Source organism: Sycon ciliatum, chromosome 1 (assembly GCF_964019385.1).
Source record: "Sycon ciliatum chromosome 1, ocSycCili1.1, whole genome shotgun sequence".
Classification (NCBI taxonomy): domain Eukaryota; kingdom Metazoa; phylum Porifera; class Calcarea; order Leucosolenida; family Sycettidae; genus Sycon; species Sycon ciliatum.
Genome location: NC_088643.1, coordinates 88,478,779 through 88,502,360, shown reverse-complemented (window position 1 = coordinate 88,502,360; position 23,582 = coordinate 88,478,779). Strand labels below are relative to the sequence as shown.

Sequence of the window (23,582 nt, the reverse complement as noted above, 5' to 3'; positions counted from 1 at the left end):
ACAGAGTTATCTGTATAGAGTTTTGTGAATTACAGGTATCATACTGCTGGACATGAACAATGAAGACCTGGATGGATGAGCACATCATGATCAACAAGCAACAGTGAATGCAGTGTTAGTAGCTGTTAGAATTTTAAATACACGCAGCTTTGAAATCAAGCTCTACCAACTCAAATACACGGCAAAGAACAAGATCATTGGGCTTACAGAAAGAAAAGACAAAAACATACGGAGACAGTGTGAAACAGGAGTACAGAGAGCCTCCAGAGTAAAGTCTTCGTTCACACCATGGCCAAAATCGCAAAATAGGAAAGAGCCAGTCATTCCTAGCAGTGTGTGTGTGCATGTAGTACTTGTAAGTGAAAACTGTGAGATAGCCAGGAAAGCTAGTTGCCTAGGCAAAACATAGCACTGACAAAGTGATCCGCAAAATAAAGAACAGCAGGACAGAGTTGAGCAAGAACAGAGAGAGAGAGAGAGAGAGAGCGCGCGCGTGAGAGAGCCAACAAAACGCCAAAAAAACATGGCAAGAACACCACCACACATTAGTGAGCATTCAGCGAGGCAAATGAGCATTGCACAGCAGTGTAGCGTTTCTGTTTGCAAGCAAAATTGTTTGCTTGAAGGATGACTTAAAAATTCAATATGAAGATTCTAAAGGCACTGAAATTAAGCCAGTATAAAGGGATATTTCATGGGACAGCAAGGGGATGATGTAGCAAGGGGATGATGTAAACATGTACAACTGTCTAAAGAGGAGGTTAGATAAGTCAGAAGGGTACGGGTGTGCCAGTTCCTTCAAAATACAAGCGTATGCAACGTTGGACATCCGCTGGCACTGAGGCCTGGATGATTTTTACGAACTACAGCAGAAGAAAGAGGCACAATGGGTGCAATACTTGTTACTACATATACATGTTCACCCTGTACACAGTACTAGTCATGTGACCTTGGCCTACATGTCACTATGTTAGTTACACAGTGGGAAATGCTGACAAGCAGAATTGCTCTTTCACCTTGAACTGCACAGTGAAAAGCAGTCTCAAAACCAGGGAGTAGTAAATACCACTACAGTCAGACCTCGCTTATCCGGTTCTCGTTTATCCGGATCCCTCGCCATCCGGAAGAAAATTGTTGGTCACCGATTTACAGGTATGCTATGCACACACACACAGTATGTGTGTTCGATTATCCGGTTCCCTCGCCTATCCGGATATTTTTGTGGAAAACGGATGTGTGCGGTTAAGCGAGGTCTGACTGTACAATAGTTGTATAGTTTACTACTCCCTGGTCAAAACCATTTGCTTTCAATTGTAAGAACAATGTGTGTGCATTGCAGTGATGTTGCTATGACATGAAACCCATCACGTGATGCAGAGGGGCACAAGGCTTGACACTCATCATATCACAGTGGTATTGTGCAAACCAACCCAAAGCACACACATTTTGTACTTGTACATGTACTTGCTCACTGCCAAAATGGGACACACACACACACACACACACACACACACACACACACACACACACACTCACACACACACACAGACACAGACGGCAGCAGATCAGCTTACCTGTGCGTGCTGCGCCAGCATAGTCTGTAGAGATTTGACGAAAGCAACCTTGACATCGGCAACTTCTGGGAAAGGATCGTGTCGCACCCGGCCGGCAAATATCAGTCCCGCGTACACTGTCTGATAGCCTAGATGATCGCAATCACGACGGTTCATAATGCACACACACACACACACACACACACACGCACACACACACACACACACACACACACACACACGCACACCCACACCCACCCACAAACACACCCACACACACAAGCATAGAACGTAAGTTTGCTGTGCGTAAGGCCATAAGCACATGGGGAAACATGCCGCTTCAGCCTTGGTGCACTCACTTCGAAGAAAAGAAAACCCTGGCTTCAATAGCAATCCCTGATGTATATTATATTATGTAACACATCATAATATTATACAAATCACTATACACTGATCATTGCCTAACCTGATTGATCCTCAATCTCAGCAAAATGCTCATCAGCATCACCGTCCTCCTCCTCTGGCAATTCAAATAGGCGTACAAGTGCCACCAGTGCATTCGGCCTGGACAACACAACACAGACAGCGTGTGGAGACATGAAAAAAAGCAGATAGACAATGGACAGTCACGCGGCAACCGTACACATTCCAGGTATTTTGAAGTGACATGCACACAGTGAATGCCATCAATCCGACTCAAGGGCGATGAGACAATTACACAGCATTCACAATCTGGTTCTGACGATGGGTGACTGGCCCGAAACGTTATAATTTTTCGACATCACAATAAAGAATTTTTTATTCAGCGCATGCGGCGATTGTGAATAGCAACTGACTAGAGCGGTTGTCAGTTGACAAACCCCCTTTTCTTCATGATGCAGTTGCGTGATGTCCACCACTTTCTTAGTATTCTACTGTGCCACCAAACAGGCAATACAAGGGTGCTACATGAGCCATGCTACTACTGTGCTCTTGTCACACAGCTGCCTAGAATTGCCGGTCTTCATGCTAACTTACCAGCAAGCATAGGTACCACTGAGAACTTCCGGTGTTGCAGTCAGCAGATTGGTCACACCAACAGCACAAGTCTTGCGATCCAGAGGTCCGGATACCTACACATTACATTGAACAGGATGCAGATGAAGTATTACATAGTGTAAACGGAACCCAGCTATAGTCAACAAACTAGATGGAAGTGCCACCATTACCACCACAACAGAGCACAGAATGATTATCCAAGCCCCCCCCCACCCAAACGTTTTTTTTCTCTCTTTCAAAATACGTGCTACAGGCATCTGTGCTACTGGCATGTCTGCATGCTGACGTTGTAGTGCATGGACTGGTGGTGTACATACCTTCTGCAGATCTGAGAGGAAAAGCTTTTCCAGGACCATGTTGAACAGGCTGTGCAGACAAGCAAAGCATAATACATACATAACATGCCAGAGGGGGGGGGGGGGGGGGGGATCACACAGATAACATGCCAGACGGGGATCACACAGATAACATGCCAGACGGGGATCACACAGATAACATGCCAGATGGGGATCACACAGATAACATGCCAGACGGGGATCACACAGATAACATGCCAGACGGGGATCACACAGACAACATGCCAGACGGGGATCACACAGATAACATGCCAGACGGGGATCACACAGATAACATGCCAGACGGGGATCACACAGATAACATGCCAGACGGGGATCACACAGATGCTGATGTGACTAAAAAGGAACACAGCTTCAAGCAGTACAGTGCACAGGCAATGCTATAATCAAATGGTAGCCAGTCTCACAATTTCTTGTTATATTCTTTAGTCAAATTCCCTCAAGGTGTAGGCAAACTTTTACCAGAGAAAGATTCTCGTCAGTTTCAAGTGAATGCCGCCAGGTCACTATTGTTCACATTCTCTTCTACCTCTATGCTTGTTACATACCCTGTCTGCAGTGGTTCAATGCGCTTGATTAGCGCCGAGCCACCAAACTTGCCAGCGTACAGACTGAAGAAGACAATTAGACCTGCAAGAGCACCACAACCACATACACCATACTGTAGGATATATTTGATACCAAGTTGCCTGATGATCGTAGTAATACGTGAAACTCAGAGTTGTGACAAAGCTTCCAATCTCTCTTGTGTAATACCAAGAGTGTGCAACTCGACGATCCCCCAGTCCACGGAGGAATATTGTTTAGGACATCAGCCTTGGGCAGCTGTTTGGCTCACTGATGCCATAATGCGTAGCTAGAGATCAAAGTACAAAGAATTTAGACATCACGACTACGGTAGTGGAAGCAGAACAACAGATGAACAACAGATGAACAACAGATGAACAACAGATGAACAACAGATGAACAACAGATGAACAACAGATGAACAACAGATGAACAACAGATGAACAACAGATGAACAACAGATGAACAACAGATGAACAACAGATGAACAACAGATGAACAACAGATGAAGGACCGCTGTGTCCTGAACATAATGAACTCTCACCGTATCTACAAAACAAGCGCGGGAAAGCATACGCACTTGATCACACTTCCGCCAAAGAATGAAGCAATAAAAAAATTCCGCCGTGGGTGAACCCATCACAGCTCGAGATAGGAGTTGCACACTCTTGGTTATGTACTCTTGCTAATACGTATTTCAAGAAGAAGGAACAATGAAACAGCCACCAAACACAACACTTCCATACCACGAAGTACAACAACAGCACACAACACTCTACCTTTTACGAACTTGACTGTTTTCGCACTTGTCAAACGCTGGAAGATCAACGTGAATAGAGTACCGAGGAACGGCTCAAGGGTATCTCTGTACAAACCAGTCAACATTCACACCATCACAGCAATTACACTGTCACACACACAGCGCTGCTTAATGAAATCTGATGGCGTGAGTCAAGTACGCGCCTGGCACTATGCAGTACCAGACCTGCGGACATCCACCTGTGCACTGGTGCAGGGCACTATGCAGTGCCTGGTCTGCGGACATCCATCTGTGCACTGGTGCAGGGTACTAACTTGACTCGCGTAATCTGATTTCATTGAGCAGCACTGTACATGTAAATGTACAGTTGTCGTCAAATACCGAACACCTAAACCGGCTTACAATTATAATGCAAGAAAGCAGCATGCCAGCATAAAACACACTGCAAAACAGTAAAAAGGTAGCTATAGTTTGGTGACCAGCTCTAATCTGATATAAAAGAAAGCATCAGAAAACTCATGCACAGGGAGAAAACTAATGAAATTGTTCACTTACTGTGGGATGTATTCCACAATTGCCTGCAAAAGACTAAAGCCCTCGTGATCGTTTGTCTTGGACGCAATCAGCTTCTGCCACACACCTAGAAGTGGCTCCTGCAGCACAGGCACAGACACAGACAGACACAGACAGACACAGACAGACACACACACACACACACAAGCACACAGGCACACACACAAACACAAACACACACACACACACACGCACAAACACACACACACACAGCGGGTGAGTGCAAATCAGCCTGTGAGCTCAATACACTCTGCTCGCAGTAAGTCATACAATTGCAATAAGCTGCACACTGTCCCTACTTGGGCTAGTCAGTCAACGCATTGTACTGCTCACTGCGCAGACCAGGCACATACCATTTTCCCCAAGCTAATGATGTGGCTGCCTGCCTTGCAGACGTAGGCCTTCAGGAGGCGCACAAGGGGTGTGATGTTTCCTTCATACATACACACAGGACACAGAGAATGACAACACACAGGCAGGAGTCAGGTCATGACTCAGAAGTTGCCAGTAACAAACGTGGCAGCACACAAGTTTACATTGGACGAGCTCAAGTGCTTGTTCTGTCAGTACAGTACATGCAGTAAAGTATACTGCACTATAGTCATATTGCCAAGGAGTGCTGTGCAGTGTACACAGCTCATCAGCGTGATACTGCAGTGTATATCTTCAGTGGCACGCTGCAGCGTATAAGTTTTATAGGACACTGCAGCACATCATCTTTAGGCGGACAGTTGAACACATACCATCAGTGAGACAGTGTAGCACATCTATTCAGAGGGGACAATACAGTACATTATCGGGTTGATCATCACACCGTACAGTGTGGGTAGTGCTCGGTGCATACCTTGTCTCTCCCACAGAGCTGGCACAAGCAGCAGAGGAAACAGGTCCATGTAGGCATCAGGGATAGGTGCTGGATGTATCTCCAACGTCAGTGACAGGATCTGGAAGACGTATGGCAGAAACTCTGTGCAAGCATCATCATCATCAACAACAACAACAACAACAACAACAACAACAACAACAACAACAACAACGTGAGAATAAAGAATTAAAAAAAACAACAACAACACATCACAGACAAACAACAACAACAACACATCACAGACAAACAACAACACATATGCAAAGGAGGGGGGGGCGTTAGCCAGTCATGGCAAGAGAAGGAAAAAGAAAGAAAAAGGAAAGAACATAATAATCGGAAGACAAGAACACATCAGAGATCATACCAGTTGAGCGAGCAAAGATACATATTTACTGCTACCCAGACAGAAGGTGGCACTTGCGCAAAGTTGTATGGAGTAGCTGCAGAACTACGGGCAGGATAGCATGGCACTTCCCTTGCAGGCGTTCGGGTTACAGTTCTGTAGAAAAGGGTGGTAACTACCTGTGAATGGTCGGACGCACAAAGCGGGGCAGCATCGTCGACAGAGAATACAGATTGGGGAAGATTGGTAGCGAGCAGGTCTAGGCAAGACAGGGTTCCGTTAGGAGAGGTGTGAGTGGGAAAATCAACCAGCTGGGACAGACCGAAGCTGGAGAATATAAGCGAAAGTTCCTTTCCAGCGCGTGGTGTAGCGTCACCGCTCCACCAGTCAGAGTTGTGAGCATTGTAGTCACCAGTGAGGAATATATCAACGGATGAGAGGTCTACAGACCATAGGGTATCCGTCATCATGTCACAAAATGAGGTAAGCTCAGGTAGGGATTGCGAAGGAGGGCGATACTGACAGCCAATGAGTATAGGATTAGCACCCAGGTCTGCAGGAACTCCAAGCTCAACCCATATGGTTTTGCATTGGGGAGAGTCAAGGTCTGAGCGCTGGGCTGCATGCAAAAATGTTTTGTTCGTATTTGAATCTGCAAACCGCCACTTTCTTACGGTGTGCTGGATAGTTGCAGGCCAGAATGCGTCACCCAGTACCTTTTCCGTAGCTGAGGCTGGGAATGTGACTCTGGCGTAAGCTGTTCTGAAGGTGCGGGATTCCAAGATGGTGCAGTTGAGCACATCCACTACACGCTCTTTACACCAATCCTTGATGGAGTCGGCACTGCAGCCCATGTGGACGTTTCCTACATAGAACATCGCTTTGTTCACCTTTTCGACGCCTGTCAGGACTACAGGGTTTGTCTCGACTGTGGGCATAGGCTTGACGTACCGAGATGTGACCCAACGTCGTACAACATCTACCCAAGAGCTCTGTCCATCTGATTTGTTGCGGGAACTGCTGTCCGTAGTGACGTGATCGTTGCCAGCAGGTCTAGGTGCTGTAGTGTCTCTGGACTGGGAAGCGGCACGTGGTTGCGAGTGCATACTGGTAGTACGGTCATTTGAACTTGAGCGTGCATGCTGCGATGTGGAGGTGTGCTGTGTTCGCGGTGCAATGGCGATGGATGTGTCAGTTTCATACAGGGAGGGCTCTACGGTAACTTCGTTAGCAGTTGTGCGACGGTTGTGGGTGTCATTGGCAGTTTGAGAAAGTGCGCCTGTTGTGAAGTTCCTCAGCTCTAGTACTTCCAATTTTAGGCTGGAAACCTCATCACGAAGTGAAGAAACAATGGCATTATCACGCTTCGCTTGCTCAAGTTGTAACTCTATCACTACACATACAAGCACGTTTAGAGACTTCAGACTACTACTAGTACTGACCTCATAGGCCTCGATCGGGGTCACACCCACACCAGCTTGTCTTAGGGAAACCACAAGATCAACTCGGCTCTTTGACTCGGCTCCGTCAATAGGATGTTGCTTGGCAAGATGCCGCAGCTCTTCGAAAGTCAGCAAGGCGAGGTCGATGTCCATATTCAATGCCATATTCCTAGTGTGTCCAGATAGAGTTCTTTGCCACAGGGACCCAAAGTAAGCGGAGCTTAACAACTTGCATCCGCATAATAGGGGAGGGCCGGGGAGTAATGACATACATACATTAAGTATGCATCAAATGAATGAGGATCAGCAAACAAGAAAAGACACACACCTGACGGTGCAACGTGCAAGATCGCAATCAAGGCCTACCGTATTTCCTCGATTAATGGACCATGCTCGAATAATAGACCATGCTCAAATAGTAGACCCTCCTAGAGGCCTCACGGAAAAATAGTAGACCATGCCCGAATAAGAGACCCGGTCTCTTATTTGAGTTCATCGCGTTGCGCATGCGCACTAAGAAAGCACGTGGTGGATCAAAAAAGGACGCGATTTTAGGTTGCGCAACTACAATTTTTGTAGTGGCTAGTGCTTTCTTTCATTATTTGAGAACGGTCCACTATATTTTCATCGGCACGTCGCTGGAAATGGTGGATTTTTAACACGTCATAATATAGAACTTCTATCTTATGACGTGTTAAAAATCCACCATTTCCAGCGATGTGCCGATGAAAATATAGTGGACCGTGCTCAAATAATGGACCATGCCCAAATAAGAGACCAGGGGTCCAACCCTCTTCAAAAAACAAAAGACCGGGTCTATTTATCGAGGAAATACGGTAACTAACGTCACTCCTTCGTACTCTTAGTACTTGCACACAGGTACAATGTATCCGGGTATACAAGATAATGGCACGGTGGAGTAATACATGTATGATCTACTGGCCTACTCATCTACTGACACTGCCCCATACATACCAAGCACATCGTTCTGCAGGATGATCTGGAAGATTGGGAAGAGTTCAGACTCGAAGTGACCAATTGCCGCCACATCCTTCTGACAAGTAAATCTGCAGTACAAGAATAGCAGCAGTGCATGCAGAGAAACTATTCGAAACTCAGATAGAATTTGTTTACGCTGATAGCAGGTGTACTATTTTACATGTCACACAACCTACTCAAACCCCACTGTTGCAAAGGTACTGCAGGGCAGAATCATGTCTATGGTGGGCTTCCCACGGTGAGGAACTACAAAGTCTGGGGTTTTCTGCCGTGTCTCCTCATAGAAGTCTCTGGCAATGTAGAGAAGGAGCTATCACCCCTGCCTGTCATTACTGAGTCATTTCACGCTGTACCAGCTAACACATTTGACGAAGTCACTGCCGATATCAACGATTTTTAGGACAAGGAAAAGCATGTTCGATGTATTTATAATATGCATTATCTGCTGTATTTCAGGGTCAGCTCGGCTTGATAGGATATATTCAAGACTCGCCATGGCCATGGTTGGATAGATTCAAGACTGGGCATGAAATTAGAGAAATGGTGTCGCAAGGAGAGTCATTATCTGCAGACGTTTTAATTGATGAGCCATTTCAAATCGACTTGCGGGCAGCCGCGCACAATTTGTCATATATGTACATCGTACTTGACGCCAAGAGACGCATGCGGTAAAACAACCTGACAGGCTCTACTGATGCAGTGCAAGATGACAGTTGCGGATCACAGCTACAGCACTTGGAAAAATGGTGTGAGAAACAACAATTGGGATTTTCTTAATAAACTCACATACGGAGTTGCACACTCTGTTTATGCAGTCTTATCAACACCACTGACTACCCACAGCAGCAACACTGACTACCCACAGCAGCAACACTGCCGGTACAAACTGTCAATACTTGTGTTGAAGCTGCACTGAAGTACAATCAACCACATCTTACCTGATCATGCAGCTGATGCACTCAAATAGATAATGGTTGAAGTTGGGCTTGCTTGGATTCTACAGGAACAAATTACAACACACACACACACACACACACACAGATGGCAGGTATGCTAACACACTCACACTCACACAGTCAAGCAACTCAAACTGTGAACACTGAGCCTTGTACCATCACACATTCTCAACTCAACAAACCTTTGAACAGCAGTAGGGCCTGCCTAATTGTCACATAATCGGAAATGACAGACAAAGAACAAGTAGAACTAATTACAAGAAGGGGGAGGGGGGGGGGGGGGGGGGGGGGGAATAAGCACATACACAATCACACCCACCAACACGCGCACACCTCAGACATGCCCATCGCGGAAGCGATGATAGCGAACAGCTATGTTAGACATAGCAACTTGTGCTGGGATTACACCATTACACGCGCACACACGTACACACACACATATATCTACCTTTGCGACCATGATGACCTTGGCCTTCAGTTGCTCAAGAAGTGAAGGAACGTATGGCAGGATGTGATCGCGAGCGGCTGATAACGTCCTCATGAGAGCTGAATGCACACAGACACACAGATAGACATATCCATCAACCCCATTAATCAACACACAACTCCCACACTGGACACCGATGAGGAGACACATTTAGTTTCCATTAAAACATTTTGCAGGAGGGATGCTACCAGCAGACAAACAATGTTCTTGTAGGAAATCCAGTCGTACATAGGATCAACTCATCACACGAATATTTTTCCATAGTATGCATGTAGTCATATACTTCAAGTATATGAAAACAGTTCTGTCCGCAGATTGAGTATTTCACTCCTGCTCTTGTAGCAGTTGAGCACTCTTGCGTGGGGTAGTGCCTTTGCTGTTTGCGTTATGCAGAGCTCACTGACTTGTCAGTTTGAGCACTCTGGCAAGGTACGTTCGGGCCTGATTGGAAATTTTTATTTCCATTGCTATCAGGTTCGGCCTCATTTCCTCTGTGCTGCGCTGACGAGTCCACAAAGGACGAAACAGTTCTGTCCGCAGATTGAGTACTTCAAGTATATATATAATAGAAGTTTCAGTGTATATTCCTACAGTAAAGGTCAGGTCTGCAATACAGTATAGTAGTCTGCAACCAGCAACAGGAAGCACAACCACTGTTGCTCGTGGAAAGAAAGTGCAGAACATGTGACCTGGAGAACATAATTTAAAAGAGTGTGCAGCTCCGATCTTGTCATAAAAAGTCCGCTGCGGGCCGAGGATCGCCAAGTTGCATACTCCAAGTGAAGAACTCTTGACGTGAGGCATTTCATTGCAATGTTGTCGTCAACCTAAAGCTGAGCACAGCTGTGTGATGGATTCTTGATAATGCAAAGCAAGCACAAGGTCAAACACAATTTTAAAACGGCTGAAGGAGTTGTTATCAGTCAGCATAACAAAGTGAACAAAGTTTGAACAAACAACAACCCACCCTTCATGACGTAGTCACTCTCTTGCGATCCTGGCTGTGATAGAGCTGAGAACATGTGGGCGAGAAGGGGCTTGAGGACAGGCTCCAAATCGGCACCTGTGAATCTGCAGCATGCAACAGCAAAGACAGGTACACGTGCAGCACAGGTGTGTTGAAACAGATTCTAGCCACAATACCATTGTATGATGATTGAGAATTTGAGAATAACGCCACCAATACCGAATCCAACTTCTTGCTTCTGAGAAAGAAAGAAAAAACAGTTCAACAATCGATGCAACCTTGGAGTTCACAATTTGGGCAGGTCGCACAGAATCAATGTCAACATCACGGAGAGGAATGTATTTTCGGAAACTCACGGTGCACCTCCGCTAGGATTCTGCAGCATGAGTAGTCGTTCGACACCGTGTGCTGCATACGTATGCACCACAGTGTGCGTGGAGGCCAGATGTGCGGATAGTGGTAAAAACGCAGCCAACAAGACATTTCGGGGCAGCTGTGAGAAAGGGCACAAACATGACAAGAAAGTTGGATCATACACATGAGGCACAAGTAGATGCATACACAGCTATTACACAGGTATTTATTGTGTGACACATGCACAACAGGGGCTACCACACCAGACAAAGCCAGTTATGAACTCCACACTTTCCTGAAAAAAACCTGATATGAAACTAGGGGGCACTTATTGTAAACGTATTTCCTGGGGGTATTGGCTCCACCCAAGCTCTTGCAGGCACATTCCACATTCCACATTTGTGTTTGCTAGTGACACATTCAATGTTTGAGGTATAAGGTGCAGGAAAGTAAGATCAATTTCAGCCCCCCCCCCCCCCCCTCCCAGAATACGGTAGAACTGTGGAGGTCGGCTCAGACACCCCAAACACGGTGACGGGATCAATCTCCAAATACAAGCCTTACATGTTGTCTGAATGTGACCAGGAATTTGATAGCAGATGCTTTTAGCACAGGCTTGTCATTGACTGGGGAGAAAAGAAGCAGACAAGGCGAACATAGAAACGGAGTTCACAAGACATGGTTGAAGAGGCATTCACAGCTGAATCAGACACCAACAGAAGAATCACATAAAAGACTAACGAATTGCACAGCTGAAAAGCAACGATCTAAGGAGCCACAGCTAAACGCCTAATACCCAGCATCAGATGACAGGGATGATTTTATCCTGTATCGCATCGCAGTTTGCGATGCAAAATCGATCTACTGCTACTCAAAAGTCACCGTGACTTGCAGAAAATTGCGATACATACAGGCTATCCATGCGTAGCCTGCGGTGTCAAGTAACATGCATACAGTGCAGTGAATGTGTTTTCAGGTACTCTCAATCTGCGAGCACATGTATGCTTCAGTCGCTTTTTCTGCAAATGGGCTTTCAGGCATCACTCTCAAGAAGGATAATGTGGTAAACACCCAACCTTCATAGAAAAATGCTAATCAAAATCAAAGACTGCTACACAATTGTGATTTCGTATAGCAGAAACTGCTATGCAAAAATGTGACAGTAAATTCATCCCTGGATGATGATGGTGATGTGATCGAACCGGCTCAATGCGAAGACACATGAGCAGCCGCCTAATGTCATACGCTCTCATTCACCTCACAGAGAACGAGTTGAATGTGGTCAGATGAGGACTAATGATATAAACATGCGCTCAGCTGCATCTAAGTGAAGTGGGAGAGTCCACATAAACGTGTCACAGTAGTTGTGCCCGACACAGCCCACTTCCTTGCCTTCTGTATGGCACTAGTTCACACTGGCATACATGCAAAGTCTACACTCACCATCCTCAGCCTGAAGAAGCGCCGCAATTGTGTTGCTAAAGAAATCGTTGAGATCAACAAGTTGGTTGATTTTTGTTGCTCCGTGCTGCAATACATAAACGAAAAGGATGAAGAAAAAAAGTCTATGATAAGAGTTAACAGAGCTTACTAGGACAGGGGCATATTGAAAGAGGATCTTACAGTATTTGCCACAAAGCATTCAGGGGACTCAGCGAGTGTACATGTACTGTAAATCAACAACTTTTCGCTGGCGATTTAATTTCGCTGATTTCGCTGGTCGATGTCAATCGGCCAAAATTAATCGCCAGCCAAAATTTGTCACCAGAACCAAATGCCAGTTTGGGTCACTCTTATGCCGCCGGACTCTCTGTAAAACCTGCGTACATGCAGTAGACAGGGTCTATAAACTACACGGACCTTTGTACTACTATACTACTAGTACATGCGCACACGAAACATCGATCACTTTTTTGGACTCTTGCACGCCTATGACGAAAGTTTAGTGGCGGCGAAAAGTGTTTTTTTTGGAGACCGGCGAAAGTTTTTCACCGGCGAAAATTTGTTGATTTACAGTAGTTGAGAATAAGTTTACAATCAAAATCAGCGGGGTAAGGACAACTGACCTTCTCTGTTGATGCCTTGGATGCCAGTGCTGAGATAAGATAGATTGCAGTGTCCATGCATCTCCAGTTCTTGTTGTCAGTATTGTACTCCTATGTACAAAATAAACAGTTGAGGGATTGGATGATAGGAAATTAGGAATGCCATACAGTACAAGATGATTCTAAGCAATTCAGGAACTGTTTACTCAAACAACATGGCAGCTAACAGACAATAACAAAGGTAACCGAAACATCAATGCCAATTGTATCGATCAATCAAGAAGAGAGAGAGAGAGGGAGAGAGAGAGAGAGAGAGAGAGAGAGAGAGAGAGAGAGAGAGAGAGAGAGAGAGGGAGTGGGAGGGAGAGAGACAGAGACACACAGAGAGACAGAGACACAGAGAGAGAGAGAGAGAGAGAGAGAGAGAGAGAGAGAGAGAGAGAGAGAGAGAGAGAGAGAGAGAGAGAGAGAGAGCAGAGAGAGAGAGAGAGAGAGACAGAGAGAGAGAGAGAGACAGAGACTGAGAGTATATTATCCACACTAAGTAACAGGGAACAGACCTGAAGAAGAGAGGCTACGTAGGCTTTGAAGATTGCGGTAACCGGCCCTTCGAACACTTTAGTCAGACTCAGTACCAGGTCACAGGCAGCCCGCCGCCTGGTGTCCACATCTACAAACATCAGATAACATAAAACAAAGATTAGTTCAACTGCACACTAAGAAAGGTGTGCTTAAAACATACGGCAAAGGAGAGAGGAATGATTCACTGCAACTCATGTTTGGGTCACTTGGCTTGATCTACAGTTACGCTAGGTGAAATCTGAACCAAAGTACTTGAAGTACATCATCATGTACAAAGCTTGCACCCTGGACCAGGTCCGGCTACATCACTAGAGCTTGCACCCTGGACCAGGTCCGGCTACATCACTCTATTTGTACATGTGTACGTCTCGCAGTATTTACACCACTTCTGGGGAATCCAGGGCCGTGCAAGTCCAGGGCACCAAGTATGAACTTTGGGACAAATTTCACATAACACAACTGTAGCAGCTGCCCGAGCACAGTGAAACTCAAGATGCAGCAAATCATCCTTTTCTCCTTGTTATAACGGATACTACCGGTATTCATTGGTTTGAGAGAAAGATGCAGACGGGGAGAGACTGAAGAAAAAATTGACTGTCACCACCTGGACTCGAAGCAGGGACCCTCGCTTGAGGCCAGCGATGCTCTAACCATTGAGCTATGGTTAAACCATAGAGTACATGTACTCTTTCAACAGTGGCAATAGTGGGATACTGTGCTAGTGGACAGCAACACAACACATGCACAACACTCCCTGAAGTATCAGAATGCAAACTTGAAGCACATAAATGTGCAGATGACGACTGGATACTGAGGGTTACCACTCACCTGATCCCTCAATGTCACGTCGAATATACTCCTCTGGGTTATCCTCAAACTGCTCCTCATCAACATCTAGACAGCAGCGAGAAGAAAGAAAGGGGCATAGAGAAGACAAGAAAGAAGGTCACTTAAAGATGTAAGTGGGGTAGGATCACTAGACACATGCTGCTGGCTGAACTAGGAAAGTCCTTTGAAAGACATCCACTTGGACTTACAAGGGAGACTCCTTCAAATATCATACAAACAAAACCAAAATAAGCTCACCACTGATATTGCTTTCCAAAAGAAAGAAAGTCTGCCAATTCAGGTGGAGTATAGTGCTATGTATAATACACTGACAATAGGGACATTGACAGCTCTTACCTCTAAACTGCATATTGGGCACAACAACGTTCTGGCAGATGGTGGTCAGCGTGCCCTCCGCCTCGAACAGCGTCTTGTATTTGTCGTGAGCGGCAACAGACGCAAGGAACTGAATGGCATTGCATACGAGCTATGCACACAGGCACGGAGAGCACACAAGAAAACATTCACCATGCCCCTTGACAATGCCAACACAACCACAATGTGAATGATGCAGGGTCACCACTCCAATACTGTCGGGTGCCGTAGAACTGGGGGTCAGCCTCCTAGCCCGTTCTTATTTTCATGTACGTGTACTACAGTCTATGCACAGTTGAGTCGCTGGGTATACACTGGTATACTGTGCTTGGTGAAATCCTAGCTGGCCCGTTCTTTGGCTCTCCGGCAGTACTGTAATGATTCTGATCCAGCCCTGTCGAAAACAATAGCTGAGCTCTAACTTGATCTCACATTGGTGATCATAATGCCTTCTTGGTCACAGTTCGTAGATAGAATACAACCACTTGTGTTTGGAGCGAGTGCAACAGTTTCTGTTCAGCCGTAATTGCAATCCCAAGGCACAGCGAGAACACAACCACGACTGGCAATCATGATGTAGTCGTACTGCACAAGTTGACAGCGTGAAGCTATAAGGTCACCAAACTTGTCAAGCACAATAGTGCATTTAGTTAAGACTTCCTAATAGGGCAACAATCCACAGTACAGGCTAGAATTCACAGCAATCAGCTACATTTGCAGACAGAAAGATGAGTCAACAGAGAAGAGAAGCCATGTACACGATCGTGGAGGCAACTCACCAGGTCGTGCTTGACTTGCAGAGTCGTCTGGTTGACCAGTAAGTTCCATGTTGCTTCCACGAATTTTGGAAGATGTGGCTAAACACCAATGCAGCAGCAGCAGCAGCAACAGAAGATAAGCATGTCAGCTATTGCTAATGGCATGTTTGGCATGTACACACTGACTACGCAGAACTGAGAATCACACCAATATCTTCAAGGGTATTAAGTAACTAATAACTTGGACCAATGGATCAATGCATTGCATGGGGGGGGGGGATCAATGCATTGCATGGGGGGGATCAATGCATTGCATGGGGGGGATCAATGCATTGCATGGGGGGATCAATGCATTGCATGGGGGGATCAATGCATTGCATGGGGGAACCATGAAGCACTTGCAGCATGGCTATTCTCATGTATTTCCCCCTTCAGCCAAGCAGCCATCCTCTTCTCAGACAGAAGCAGCAACACACTGGTCCAACAGCATGGTGAAAACGCATGCCAAGGCAGCTGTGCTGTAGAGCTGGTAAATCTAACCAGGAACACGCTCACCTGGAATTCCTCATCGTACTTGTGTGCATAAAGGGCAACATTGTCACAGATTTGCGACTTCAGCCTCTCCAAAGGTCCAGCTTCATCTTCACTCTACAGTGAACAGACATGAGCATAGCAGAGAAGTAGCAGCTGTACTCAAACCGCATACACCGTGTACAGTGTACATGTACTAGTAAAATTAAGGGTTTTGCACATATCCATGTCCATTGCAACATGTTCCCAGCTCGAAACACAGAAGCACAAGTTTACGCAGAGGTGCACAAGAAAAGAAAAACACAACACAAAGCACACGTCTTTATCCCACAATACCCAGCATCAAACATATCATCCGCTCAGCAACTGCCTTACATCTGATTCAAGCAGTTTGTTGTTGGTAGTGAGCAGCTGATGAAAGTTGTCCATCCAAATAGACATGTTGTCCTCAAAGAACTCTGGCAAATCCTAGTTCAAGTATCAAGAAGGAAAACAGAGGATGCAAGTTAGAATTGCAGAGCAAAGCTTAGTCCACGAGAAGCTGCTACAAAACAACAACACTGTACTGGTTGGAGAATGAACTGAGAGTCAGTCAACATGGAGGTGGTGAAGTTCATGATAGGAATTACCGTATCTTACTGGTTATAAGTTGATCCCCAATACTTCGGGCCTCAATTTACCAGTATAACAAGAAGAAAAAATGGTATGATTCAATCTGCGAACTGATGAGCTTCAGAATGCTCATACTTTTTTCTTAAAGTTACTACAGTCAAATCTGTCGTAAGCGACCGCACCATGGTGCAAGAAAAAGCGGACTCTTACGGCAGATGTATGGTAAATCCGGCATACCGGGCATGCATATATATGCTTCCATGTACTCAAATCGACGAGAATAATGTGATTTTTAATATTATTTTATTGGATATTCAATAAAATATAGGGGTGCACAAACCCAAGAATAGTGCACATACCAGGGCTAATCTTGAGAGCTACAGCGCAGCCTCAGTACAGGCCAGGGCCAGTCGATCGCACTTGCAAGACAGCGCATTTTCACACCTTGCAGTTGACAGCGCACTGGCAAGTACAGTTTCGCACCTGACTGAACCTGGGTCGCGGTCGCTTACAGCAGATTTGAATGCAGCCATCGTGCATGAAATCGCGGTCGCGCACAGCAGATGGTCGCTCTGGACAGATCGGTTTGTATGTGAAACCGTCGGTGCACGGAAAATCGGTCGCTAACGGTAGATGGTCGCCTACAGCAGAGGTCGTTAATGGCAGATTTGACTGTAGTAACCAATAAGGCACTTCAGTGTACTGAAAGTCAAGTCACTGACTACCAAGTTAGGTAAACGTGCAAGTGCATGTATGCGTGTCCCACACACATACCTGGTAGTTCAAACTGTAGAAGATCTTGGAGATGAGCGCCAGAGAGCCGAAGAGGACTTGCAGAGCAGCAGCATTGTTTGCATGCTCACCAGCCAGTGCAATGGTGTTCTGTCATAGAGAGTAGGCAGATACACAGATACCATTTGACGCCCATCGCTGGAGGCAATGATAGCGATGCTACAGCAGAAGCCACAGCAAATTGTGCTGGGATTGCACCATTCAACAGCTTGCAAGGCTGAAGAATTGACCGCCACTATTCAGCCTGGTCTACACCACACAGCTATGAAGTGGCTTTTTCTGGCCAGTGAATCCGTACTTTTTCATTTTTCACAGATACACACACACACACACACACACACACACACACACACACACACGCACGCACACATGTAGAACGCCAGGTAGCTGTCAGAAACAACTAGAAACAAGTCACAAACACAACGTTATCCGAGTCAGAAAACAGTACATTCTAGACTAAAGGCCACTACTACAAGCATCACCATTCAGCATTGACACAGCTCTCCAGCAGCAACAACAACAACAACAACAAGTAAGAATAAAGATTTGAAACAACAATCATTAGAATAGAGGACACATAGAGAAATGAAACGGAATCTGTGTGATTGGTACTCTCTAACACATAAGTCCGCATACCTTGAAAAGAATTGTGAGTGGTTTGGCCATCTCTTGAATAGCATACTTAATTTCAGAGAACAGCTCATCGGTACGGAACTCATGCCGATACCTGGTGGTTGAAACAAAGCAAAAGTATCACCAAACTGCACCTGATTTCTCAAGACCAAAAGAAAAATCCAATAAAGGATACATACGCACCGCAGTGGTAAAATATGACTGATTCTAAACCAGCACTAATAGAGAGGCTGCAGACATAGTCACAAAGCCTGATGGCCGTAACCAAAATGCATGTATAGTGCCTGCAAACGCACTTCAAGCACTAGTACTTTGAATGATTCAAACAAACAGGATAGGTCATCCACAAACTAAAGCTGCTCAAACTACTAGAAATGTAATCTCTTGGCAACATGAGCTCACAAAAAATGCATGCATGCACAAACACCCAACCACACCCAACCACACCCATACTCACACATGCACAAACACCCAACCACACCCATACTCACACCCAACCACACCCATACTCACACCCAACCACACCCATACTCACACCCATACTCACACCCATACTCACACATGCACACACACACAAATACAAGCACAATCCTGAGCAAGGTCCGAGAATATTTCTTACCGCTTGAACAAGGAGTGAGCTGTCTGGAGGATACCATTGATCTTGTCAAAGTCGGTGCTCGACTGCTCCATGTTGCGAACCAACTCCTGAAAAAGAATTCAAACAAAGAAGTTAGCAATACAACAACATACGTGAATGAAGTACACGCTGCAATACACATCGACCCAGATCCGGGAGATTGAGATGCCAAAGACCAAACATAGAACTATAATCTAGGGTGTCACCGATTGGCGAATCTGGATTGAGTGCGAGTAGTTGGTGTGGCCTGAGCAACACTCGCCCAATCGAACAAATCAAGGGTGTAGTACGCCAATGGTATCCATATCGCACAGATATTCTGTGAAAGCTGTAAAAAAACGTCAAAGTTCATTTCCACTCCAGCCACTCCCGGTGTGTGTGTGTGTGGGGGGGGGGGGGGGGGGGAGGGTGATCGGATTGCACTCCAAGTACACCTACTCCGGATTCGGCCAAACGGTCACGGTCACCCGGAGCGCACGTGCTCAGGATTCGCCCAATCGATCATGCCCCTTATCACTTTGGAAGATCCTACCACAGGCTCCATCATCAACATCAGTCTTCACAATGGCTTACAGGCAAAAGCTCTGGCCAGTGACGTGGGAAATCTGACTTGCCAATAATACTGATGGCATCGCTGAGCTGTGAAGACACAAACACAGTGTAAGAAAAGACAAGAAGAAAACAATCTTCAGGACTCATAAACTCTATTGCAATGTACTTCCTTACACTTGAAAATACCTCCGTCTTTTGCTCATAATATGCTCTCAGCTGCACCGAATAAATGAATGAAATTCCCTTTCAGTTCCTCAGACTCTAATAGTGACAGCCTTTATTTATATTTACCGTACCCCCCCCCCCCCCACACACACACGCGCACACGCACACACACACACACACACACACACACACACACACACACACACACACACACACACACACACACACACACACACACACAAGTACAGGCCAGTGATAAGAGCAGGGTTGATGTAAACGACTAGCAGCTTACCTGTTTCTGAAGTTTGGCGGGCATGCTCAACATCAGACTGACAATATTTAGCTTGACTGCACAAGACAACACCACCACAAACAAGTGGGATAGTCATGGAAGGGTTGAGATGGCGCATGGCAAAGAGGCCGAGGGACCGACTTTGCCTCCTTGCAGTTGACTGCAAGGAATGCTTTGAAGAAAAGCTGTACTGTAAACCTATGGATCAACTCCTAAAAGCTATCGCATGAAAACTCGCTCAAACATATGAAACACAGCCTGGTGCTGGTGACTTGATGCTTTTCAGTGACACTATACGACTCGTACACGCATGGATATTAAGTGGAAGAGAAACTTACTGGCAGAACGATCAGCAGCTGATATCCGGTCAGTCTCATCTTCTTTCTGCGAATGCATGGCACAAACATAATGTACAAACAGCACAATACACACTTGTTGGCATGCTCTGCTGCAGCCTTGTTCCCTACTGGCACCGCACAGAGTGCAGGCAATGATGTACAGATACACAGAGTGCACACAATGATGTACAGATACACAGAGTGCACACACTGATGTACAGATACACAGAGTGCAGGCAATGATGTACAGGTACACAGAGTGCACACACTGATGTACAGATACACAGGCATCTACAGCAGTCAGTCTACTTTGTACTAGAGTAAACACATGGCATTACATGATGATTACCAACAGGTCCTGGAAAGCGAAAATACCCAGTGTGATTCGACAATACAGACAATATTGCAACCAATGCAGTGGCACGTGTTTGATGTGTAGCATGTTCCCAAAATGATGCATGTAGAACTAAACGTATATTCAACATTGACGGCACAAGGGCATGTTGAAGTGCATGTACACTATATCCCTACTATAGCCCGTGTGTGTACAGCAGCGAGTGTGTGTACAACAGCGAGTGTGTGTACAACAGCGAGGCAGAGGCCCAGACTGTGACACAGGGCTGTGCAAGTCAGCACTTAAACTCACCACTGGCCAGTTACGCTTCACAAAATTCTTGAAAGTAACAGCAGCAGCAAGCTTTACAATGTCATCAGAAGATTGGCGAGTGAAAAGCTTCAACAGCAAAATGCCATAATTCTGCTGGCATTCAACACCCTCCAGAAACTTTTCGGCTGTAATCAGAAGGCAGTCAATGAAAAATTGGATATCAGAATATCAGAAACATTACAATTTCTCATGAATTGGCGCTCTCTGCAGACCAAGTGGTACATGATGGGTATACTTGTAAGTACAATGAGCTGCATCCAAACAGCCTGATTCACAGGAAGCATGAGTTTCGACGTCTCAAGGAAACATTGAACAGTCTCGGCTGGGATAATGACTACACTGTTAATTGTTAAAGCTACGTGATAGAGTGACAGTCAGTTATTCTTCACACGTTTCCTTTTCAATACCCCCAAACCAATGAAACAACACACACACACACACACACACACACACACACACACGCGCGCGCACACACACACACACACACGCGCACACACGCACACACACACAAAGCCACTGCATTCTGAAAACTGTAACCGACTTGCACTACAATATCACAAGTGATTTGAAACAGATGGCCCGTGAACCTGTACAGAAGCTCCACGCAGGCTAGTGTACTCTCAAACCGGGATTGAAAGCACAATGATCCCAGCACCCGCGCAACGCCAAGCGATGCTTTGCTCAAAGGCCATATTGCCTGTAGTCACTTACATTGCTAGTACTAAGTAATATGCCTGAAAGCTCAGGTAATGGGCCATGAAGCCAAATCATGTGAATGGCAGAAAGTAGAACAGCGTTCGGTGGGTTACACGGACATGCATGCGCATCAAACCAGCTGCCAGCATCAACCCACAACCCTGCGGCGGCGGGGATACGCTCTAGAAGTATGTGGTGCGTGCAGGTGAGGTCAGCCACGGCTGCAGGTCGTATTATGGAACATGCTATGCACATGCATCTGTAACCAAAACTAAAGAGAATGAAGTTTCCCGAACATATCGTATTGGCTATCCATGATCCTGCATACAGTTCATAAGGCCTCGGTCACACTACGTCAAGTTTGATGCTGGACGCAGCGTCAAACCCAAGCGATTGACGCTGACATGGAGCCGCACTGCATATTGCTTTTGCCGGCGCGGCCTGGCGTACTTCACAAAACCACTCTGTGGCAAACAAAATTGCTACGATAGAGTAAGGTACGGTACGCTATTTTCAAAAGACACTGTTTTTTCGTGCAAGTGCTTGCAGCGGCAGCATCAACGCAGCCGATTTGCTCGCGCCAGACGCCAGATTTCCCGCGTTTTCGTCAGTTGCCATGGAAAAAGTCATGATTCAGACGCTGATGCAGCATTTTCAGCGTAGTGTGACCGGGGCGGGCCTAAACACCACTTTGCATGACGGTGACGCCAAAACACATCTATACAGGCATGCTGCTCTGTATTATTTTTACAGTGTTGCAGCTTACCCAAGTATTCAAGCTCATTGGCAACAAATAGTATTAGTACTACTATTACTGAAACGGGTCTGGAAATTCAGTCACGAAGGTCATAACTCAACAACACGCAAACAGTCTCACGCTACAATTATATCCATCAAATGCATTTAAAATGTTGTAGTATTACATTTGAAAACAACTACAAGACCAGTATAAAGTGCATGAAGACCGCATGTGGACGTGGGTGGTCTTCGTGACACAATTCCAGAATTTCCACAAGCCAATTTTTGAGGAGGCCTTCTCGATTTCAACCCAAACATGTAGCGTGCTTTCGGCATTTCTTTATTTCGACATCAAGCAGTAAATGTGCACTGGCTTATCACAAACAAGTGACGCACGCATGCACACATACCTGGCTTTCGCACGGCTGGATCTGCAGACACCGTCTGAGTTAGGTACACAGCAAGTGTATCAAGGTTGCCGTCGGTAACCTCCATCTTTCATGTGAGCCAGAGGGAGACAAGCTTACAAACAAGACTACCGAAGGAATACTTCGATGCTGTTCACCAGTACACTGGTCACAGAGAAACCAGATCACACCGGTCTATGATTTTGAGAGACGAATGAAGCCCATCGGGTTTTTCATTTTCGGATTTCAAATGCAGGCTTTGATCCCGCCATGACAACGAGTTAGAGTAGTAAATATACTACTACTTTGACAGGCGACGTCATCGTGCACCCAGACCAAGACTTGGCAAGAGGTACATGTGTGACCATGGTGACTGACGTCTGTACCAGGGTCCAGGGAGTCGGATATGTACCCTTTTTTGACGACTCCCTGACATCCACCAGCCAATATCAATGTCAAGATTACCCTCAGGGTGATGAACTCTTGATCATAAGCAATGACAAAGCCATACAGGAAGAGTCTACATCATGGTACAATAACAATAAAATATTGTTGGTTCACACAAAATGCGGTCAAAAAGCCGTGTTACGGAACCCGTACTGCTGTACCTGTATCCAGGGAGCCCAACAGTACACATACCAACCGAACCATGCAGGGTTCGCCGGCTGTCACCT

At 45.9% G+C, this 23,582-nt stretch overlaps 1 protein-coding gene across 1 annotated transcript; it reads right to left on the bottom strand.

Moving 5' to 3' along the window:
• Positions 1-6: 6 nt before the first annotated feature.
• On the bottom strand, positions 7-23,108 carry LOC135806232 (exportin-2-like). The gene is made up of 32 exons (XM_065320391.1): positions 22,912-23,108; positions 21,047-21,192; positions 20,401-20,446; positions 20,063-20,118; positions 19,627-19,692; positions 19,036-19,121; positions 18,420-18,510; positions 17,766-17,873; positions 16,755-16,847; positions 16,404-16,496; positions 15,870-15,947; positions 15,073-15,202; positions 14,716-14,781; positions 13,866-13,975; positions 13,327-13,416; positions 12,704-12,788; positions 11,825-11,886; positions 11,263-11,399; positions 10,907-11,010; positions 9,901-9,998; positions 9,435-9,493; positions 8,473-8,564; positions 5,692-5,814; positions 5,201-5,280; positions 4,830-4,927; positions 4,294-4,379; positions 3,496-3,577; positions 2,909-2,957; positions 2,571-2,665; positions 2,020-2,117; positions 1,575-1,702; positions 7-863 (listed from the first exon to the last, which is right to left on the bottom strand). Exons 1-32 carry the CDS (start codon positions 22,994-22,996, stop codon positions 771-773), a joined length of 2,913 nt encoding a protein of 970 aa, XP_065176463.1. The 5' UTR covers positions 22,997-23,108; the 3' UTR covers positions 7-770.
• Between the last annotated feature and the right edge of the window lie 474 nt (positions 23,109-23,582).